Genomic DNA, 8,365 nt, shown 5'->3' with positions numbered 1-8,365 from the left:
CAAAATTTCTTCTTCATATATGGTTCATAAATTTTTAAATTATAATATAAAAAATACATTTGCAATGCTCTTGTTGATTAATTTCAAAACAATTCCATACAATAAGGGTTTTATGAATATTTGCCGTCGCGTCAACTCCAAGAAAGCAATAAAAACAATATTTCACGAAACAGTATTCTATTCGAAAAAATATCCAATAAATCTTTGAAACATTAGAAGAGCTTTCTTATTTAACTATATATTTTATCATTACTTTGTTAGAAACAACTTTACTAAATTTATCTAGTTTTCTTTTCTTTCCAGTTTTAGAAGAGCTTCTCAAACTATCATTTAATTTTTTACAATAATTATTCAGTAATGAATTGACTGCAGACCAAATTATCATTCTATAGACATTTTCTGGTTTATGTCCTGAAATGCATTCACCATAATCATGTATTTGTTCCTCATTCACTAAACTATTGAAAATTATCTCTGCTGCTAAATACTTTTGATTGGAAAATTTCAAAAATTCCTCTTCATGTATGGTACATAATTTCTGAATTATAATGTAAGAATATAATATTACATTTACAATGCATTTTTTGGGGTATAAAAGTTTTCCTCGACTTAAATTCTGAATTAAAGAAGTTGAGCAGTCCAGTTCTTTTTCATTTGTTAAAAACTTTTTGCAAATGCTGCATTTCAACTTTTTAAGGACTGTGTGGACACAGTAACCTCCTAAATAAACTAACACTGGTAAAACATCTTCTGATTTTTTAAAATCTTCTTCTGTAAGCAAAATGTTAAATACAGGTAATTTTTCAGAAATAGATTTTTCAAATTCTTCCCAATTTTCGCCAACTGCTTCCTGAAAAAGTTCGAGATTTCCATGTTTGTTTGATTTTAAACAAATTTTTAAAATACTATGCATTCTTAGTTTGTTTTCACTTTCAAATACCTGTCTGAGTGAAACATGATATTGTGCTCCTGCCATTTGTCTATATAAACCAAAGCGTGCCTCTAAATTGTCGGTCTGAAATTTTCCTGGGAGAATGTACTTCATTTCGAATTCTTCCTGACAATATTTAGTTATTTCTTTTAAAGCATATGTAGTCATGAAAAGAGCAGAATAAGTTTCTTTTGTTAGCATGCCGGTATCACATTTCATATTTTTCCAGTCTTCCAACCAGTTCAAAAATACATCTAAAAACTTGTATCTTTTGTCGGTTTCAGATGATGTCAGTGGTTTTTTATATACATTATTTTCACGGATTCCTGTGAATGGAGTTTTTACATTAACAATATCCCACCACCTATTTATTATTCTTATATATTCTGCTGTTTCTTTGTAGTGTGGAAACTCATATTTCTCTCCCAAATTCATGAGACTTTCAGGTATAAATTTATTGAAAATTTTGAGTACTAATTTGACATTTTGTTTTTCTAAATTATTGGGTTCCAATGCTTTTAAAGATAAATTGTATGCATATTTTACGATGTTATTCTTTTCAGTTTCATACAATAATTTTAATGTTTTGAAGGATGCTGTATTAAAATCTACTTTATTGTCAGATTTACTACTAGATCTCTGAATTATTTCACCATTAGAGTGAATAACATTATCATTAGTTTCCAGAGAATTTTTAATACAATCTTGTTGTGAATTTTTTTCTGAGGTTGTTTCTTTAAAATTAGGGTAAAACATACATTTATCAACATTCTTTTGATTGATCCAGTTATTGCGAATATTCTTCAATAAATGGACAGTATCGATCATGAAAAAAAGAGGTCGTTCTTTATTTACCGGATGAGGATAAAGAATTGAATATGACTGTGAAGGAGAAGCGAACTGAGACATTGCTTTTTGATTGACTGAATTGTTGTCTGTTACTACACATATCACTTTAAAACCAATGTTTTCTAACCCAATAATAATTTTTTTAATGAATGCATGTAAAACGTCTGCTGCTATTTTATTTACAGGAAGAATGTGAACAACATCTTTATATGACGATGAAATACTATTTATCATGAAAGTCACAACACTTGTGGCGGCATTTTCTGAATTGTAACTGAAACCTGATATATTTCCCCCTTTGTAATCAAAGTAGGGTTTGACGTGCATCTCATCTATTTGAAGAATCACATTTTTATCTGCAGATACTATGAATTGTAATTTCTGCTTAATGTACCTTAAGAAATGCAATTCGGTCTGCTCTGACTGAGGGCAAGTGTTGATAGGTATGCATATATTTCTCAAAGTTACAGGATGAGGTAACAAAATATAGCCAGACTTTCTGACAAATTTATATGCATGCGGAGCCATTGAATAAAATAATGAGCAGAATATCATCATTTCAGTGGAGTAAATTTTACTGTGCTCATTTTGAATAATCAAGGCAGATTGCTCTTTAATAAATGCTACAACATTGGTTAAATTTTCTTGGGTTATATTTAAATTATCCATGAAACTATGAATCTGGGAAACAATATCAGAATTCAGCAATGATTTATTTCTCTTCATTTCTGGCAGATGCTCTAATATTTCATTTAAAGTGTTGATATTATTGATTTTTATAGGTAAAGAACAAATGTTTGGAATATTTGACAAGCTTGTTTTTCCAACAAAAGCTGACACCTCTAATACATCATTTATTACAACAGACAAGGCAATTTCAGGACCAGAACTTACTTCAATATTCACGAATAAAATTTTGTTTTCTTTATGAATGACATTCCAGAAATTTTTCAAATTTACTAAAGAAATGCGCTGTTTTAGTTCTTCCAAATTTTTAAATTCTCTTGTCTCATCGTATTTCTTTTTTTCTATTATGCTTTCCTGGAGAGCTTTCTCTACATATTGTTGTTCCAATTTCATCTTTTTTATTTCTGGATTTTCCCTATGAAATGTTGAAGATGACATGTAAGCGGCACAATTTGGCATCTGAGATGGAATTGCTCCAATCACTAGTCTCGGATATTTAAGAGGGGCACTTAATAATTTTCCTGACTTCGAATCGAATAGACTCGTTTCTCTTTCAATATCATTTTTTTTAAAATGTAATTCACAGACCTACAGTAAAGGAAATTATTCGTAAATATTGACTTCCTTTAATGTTTAATTTAAATACAGTAAGAAATATACAATATAAAACAATATATAATTATTATTGTTTACTCTCATGCTTTTATCGTTATGTTATATAATAAAATTTAACTATATAAACGTAATTATAGATATAATAGTAAACAAAGAATGTAAATATAATTTTCCCTATGAAATGTTGAAGATGACATGCAAGCGGCACAATTTGGCATCTGAGATGGAATTGCTCCAATCACTAGTCTCGGATATTTAAGAGGGGCACTTAATAATTTTCCTGACTTCGAATCAAATAGACTCGTTTCTCTTTCAATATCATTTTTTTTTAAATGTAATTCACAGACCTACAGTAAAGGAAATTATTCGTAACTATTGACTTCCTTTAATGTTTAATTTAAATACAGTAAGAAATATACAACATAAAACAATATATAATTATTATTGTTTACTCTCATGCTTTTATCGTTATGTTATATAATAAAATTTAACTATATAAACGTAATTATAGATATAATAGTAAATAAAACGTGTAAACATAATTACGGCAAATATTATAATTATTATTGACAATAATTACAGACATTATTACCTGTATTACAGCATTTTATAAAATAATTCTTTTCATAATGCACTTGATTAAAAGCACGAATAATAGATATTACTGAGCTGTATTACTGTTAAATTTCTAATGTGAGAATAAATGATTTTTCATTTAGAAACGTTAAGCATTAGTTTAAAATAATTAAATAAGCTTACCCTACTATGCTGCGTCGGATAAAATCCTTCACGATGTATGGCACTTAACCACTTCTTTTTAAGCTCTTCATTTTTAGGAAAGGCAAAAACACTTACTCTTGGGCCATTCCTGTAATTCCCATTACAGTTTGGAACACAACAGATCAAAGGCATTTCTATTCCTTATTTTTAGTAATCCAAATGATTTTTTTTGCAAGTAAGAAATGGCGCTTCCTGTCTACTCAAACACAGGAGGGCCACTGGCTAAAACATGTCGTGGGTGGAAAAGAGTTCGTTTCTTATCAGTAAACTTGAAGAGGGTGAAATTCCTCCCTCGGTCCCCCAATTCGCACCCACTCGTGTAACCTCTCGGAGCTACGTCATTACTTTCTGTGACGTAGGTTTTCCGGCCTTCTCTAACGGGGGTCGTGGTAGTGTTCGCTCTAGTGGAAGGATGTCGAAGAAACTTGATACTTAGGTTGTATGGATCATGGGAAACAGAAATCTGAAATTAAAAAAAAAAATTAGTTCACATTTCAACCGCCAGGTGAGAAGGCGGCGCATGAGAAACAAAAAACACAATTTGGAAAAATTCTAGCAAATTATTGCTGTTCTGATAAAACAACTTTATCAGTAAAGCTCTTCCTTTCTTCTCTAACGGCATGGTGAAGAATGATTTTGCGGCAGTGAGTACTGGCTTTTTCAACTACTCTAAGTTTGCATAACGGCCTTCATCGTACAGGAAAACTGTCATCTATCGGCCGAAATTTGAAATAATTTTTTTATTGCAGATTTCTGTTTCCCATGATCCATACAACCTAAGTATCAAGTTTCTTCGACATCCTTCCACTAGAGCGAACACTACGTAGGTCTAAACAGGGTAACTTTAATTATAACCACTCTGTATATATATAATTTGACTTCTATCATTTCCAATAATCAGGGCTACAGTTCATGAAAAGGGGTTGGCACATATTAATCCGAAAATAGTTCTTGATGCGTTTTGAATCAGAAACCAGTTTATTTTCCACTTACATTACTAATTGGTATTGTAAGAAACTAATCACACGTAGAAAATGTCGCTTGTAAACCATCTATGATTTACTTATGTGCATCAGTGGCCAGTTATGTGCATCAGTGGGAATCTGAAAATATTGATAGCCAAGAGGCAATGGGAGTTCATTCACATACGTAACATATGTATTAATATAAATTTAGTCTTTATAAGGACACATAAAGCTTTCAAATAAAAATAATAATAATAAATTGGTTGAAAAAAATTTCTAATATATATATATATATATATATATATATATTATTATTATTATTATTTTATAGGATCTAAATATCTAACTATATAAATAAGAGGAAACGTTATGAAAATCAATAGATATTACTCAAACTTTATTCACAAATGCTATGAATATAAGGAAGATAATAGTGAAAGTTTTGTGACAGAAAATAAAATTGTAAAGTATAATTAATCATAGATTTTATATTTGTGGTGTCATTTCATTTGAATAAAAATATTGTAGATATTTTAAATGATTTTGCACATTTGGCTGAAGGTAGTACTCGCAGTGTTTAATTAAATCTGCATCATTCTTTAAAAATATTAATAACTTCCAAAAAATGATTGTTTTCGGCAGAACTTAAAAATCTGTTGGCACTGACTGCAATTTTTCTTAAAATCTACAAGATGTAAATGGTGCTTGCTGTAAATAATACTAATATTTTAATTAAAAATAATGCATATTATGAAAAGATTTTGGATAGTATAAATGTAAATGTATTTAAAATAATTATTTGGCATAGTAGTATTTTTATGTTAAAATATTAAAATGTTTATTTAAAAAAGTATTTAGGATGATTTGCGTATGCATTCGAATTCTGTCAGTACTATTATTAAATATTAGAAAATGCTCCCGTCTAGACGGGCTGTTATCCTTTTAATAACATCTCGGATCCAACTGTCACAGATTAGGTAAGAAAAGTTGTAACAGAAAATATCATGAACATGGGTGGAGGATTGATCCGTTTTAAAAATATTTTATTCATAGTATACTTCAGATGTAAATGTATAGTAGCATTAAAAGTTTTATTTCCTTGAAGGGGGATCTTCTTTATCCATAAAGTTTACGAACTCTCAAATTCAAACTAATAATTAAAATCGGATTAAAACAAATAATGACCCATTAACAAAAAGAAATGCAATGCCAAATATAAAAAAGAGAAATGCTGAAAAAAAATTACTAACAACAAATTCCAAATGAAGTGAGAATATCACGAATCAGCATAAATATGAAATAATTAAAATTTCAATTCTCAACTCATTAACCTTTGCTACGATCCTGCACACACACACACAAATAGAATGTTATGTTGACAATTCCATAACTAACAATTTCTCAATGTTTTCCAAATCTAAATTTCAAATAGAAAATGTAATTCTTTGATATCTTGATGAAACAAAAATTATGAATGTTACTGACTGCGATTTTCTGGACTCAAGAAATTTCTATCACCAACTTTAATCAATCAGCTATTTGTAGTCGATACTGTAAAAGGCCACTTGCAGTACTTTCTTTAATGAATACGAAAACTTTAATAATATATAGAAATAAAATTAATGCTAATGATTAATAATTTTTAAAATAATGTTATATATGATTCTTTTTCTACTTGCAGTACTATATATGATTCTTTTTCTATTTTCATAAAAATACATAATAAAAGGTAAGGTAAAAGGCAACATTATTTCTTCTGCTTCCATGCAAATTTTAGCCGTCCCCCATTTATCCGAGTATTTCAGCCGAACTTTCGAAAAGAAACGCACAAAAATATCATTTTCATGAACAAAAAGAAGCTTAAAATTGCACATGTATAATTGGAACAGAAATAATGTAAGTATTTTTTTCGTAGTTTTTACAGTATTTATTTATATAACAGTTTTTTAAACTTTCATTTCTTTTGTCAATATTTACATTAATTTTATACCGAAAATTGAGTTGGAAAAAAAAAACGTTAATTGTAATAAAAAAGAAATAATATTGGAAATTATACGGGAAAAAAATGATTCAATACAATTTAAAGAATAGTATGCGACTAAGCTAACCAATACAAAGTGTTTAAAATATTGTCATTAAAAAATAATAAAAGATAATTGAAATATATGATATCATTAAAAATACAATATAATTGAACAAATGGTTATTATTATAGGAGTAATTTTTTTATTGACATTATTTTTGCTTATATAAACAATTTATATAAACAATTAATTTACTAAATACCAGAAATTGCAAAGTACATTCAACATGATTTCCATATTATTTAACTTTTGATATTAATAGCAACAAAGAATATTAATATTTTATTAATATTCTTTCTTTTTTAATAATATTACTAAATGGAAAATATTACTAAAGATGAAGCGCAAATTAGCTGATGCACCAAGAACCGCTTCACTCGTAACAAAACGAATTATATAAGCCTCAGAGAAGAAACGAGTTAGTTCGTCCTCTCGAGGGTCACGATTGAACTGAGACATCCGATCATTTAATACAAAAAAAAAAAAAAAAAAAAAAAAAAAAACCGCAGTAAAAGTTATAAATTTAAAATATGTGTTCTATTTCCTTTTCATTGCAAATTAAAACATTTTAATATTTTTTAAATATAATTATTTGCTTATAAGTAAAATTCAGGGAAATTTAATTCAGTCATTTAATTAAAATTAGACACTTAAGTAAAATCAGACATTTAATTAAAGACAGTTAATGAAATTCTGACATTTTATTCAGATCAGGGACATTTAATTAAAATTCGTTTGCAGTGGAGAATTATGGAATAGAAGGACTAAATCCATTCGTAGGGAGCGACACAAGGTCTTACAGTTACATAAACGCACAGACATCGTTACAAGTTGGTAAACTAGTAGTGAAAAATTAGTAAAAGCATTTATAAAAATTAAAGTTATGACAACTAAAATATACTAAATACTGATTTTTTTCATTTCTTCTTCATTATAATCTTTTAAAATAATAAAGACTTTTATAATTATAAACACTTTTATAAAGAGTAATCAAATGCCTAATAAATGGAGAACTTCAATAATTAGTCATAATTTTTATGTTAAGGTTTTCTAAGCGTTTGTTGCGAGGCTCCATACTGTTTAGTTACAGCTACTTTTGCGCAGTGATAAATAGCATGTTTTTGGAAAACTATTTTTCTTCCTTAGATCGCTTAAAAATTGGTTAAGTGTACGTAACATTATTTCCGTTTTTCTAATATAAATTTCAATCTGTCTTTGAGAATAATAAATCTTGCAAGTGATTCTACTATAAACATGTCCAACATTACAATTTCAAATTATGTTAAAATAACAAAATGCTACAATTTCAAGTTCCAATATGAATGTCTTTTAATATTTTGTCACATAATTGCAGAACCAGAGGTAATGCAGAATAAAGCAATGGTTTTAGAGGTGCTCGTGTGGCTTCCGATTATTTCCTTCTATTGGACAGGCACTGCAGCGCCTCTCGCTCT

The 8,365-nt window shown here is 28.5% G+C and overlaps 1 protein-coding gene across 1 annotated transcript; it reads right to left on the bottom strand.

Moving 5' to 3' along the window:
• Window positions 1–1,675: 1,675 nt before the first annotated feature.
• Window positions 1,676–2,507, bottom strand: LOC129959352 (uncharacterized; the record flags this gene model as incomplete). Its single annotated transcript, XM_056072171.1, has 1 exon — window positions 1,676–2,507. A coding segment is annotated over exon 1 (831 nt), but the record flags the coding sequence as incomplete, so codon positions are not given.
• Between the last annotated feature and the right edge of the window lie 5,858 nt (window positions 2,508–8,365).

Source organism: Argiope bruennichi, chromosome X1 (genome assembly GCF_947563725.1).
Source record: "Argiope bruennichi chromosome X1, qqArgBrue1.1, whole genome shotgun sequence".
Classification (NCBI taxonomy): domain Eukaryota; kingdom Metazoa; phylum Arthropoda; class Arachnida; order Araneae; family Araneidae; genus Argiope; species Argiope bruennichi.
Note: the sequence above shows the minus strand (reverse complement) of the source record. Positions and strands in the feature narration are given on the sequence as shown.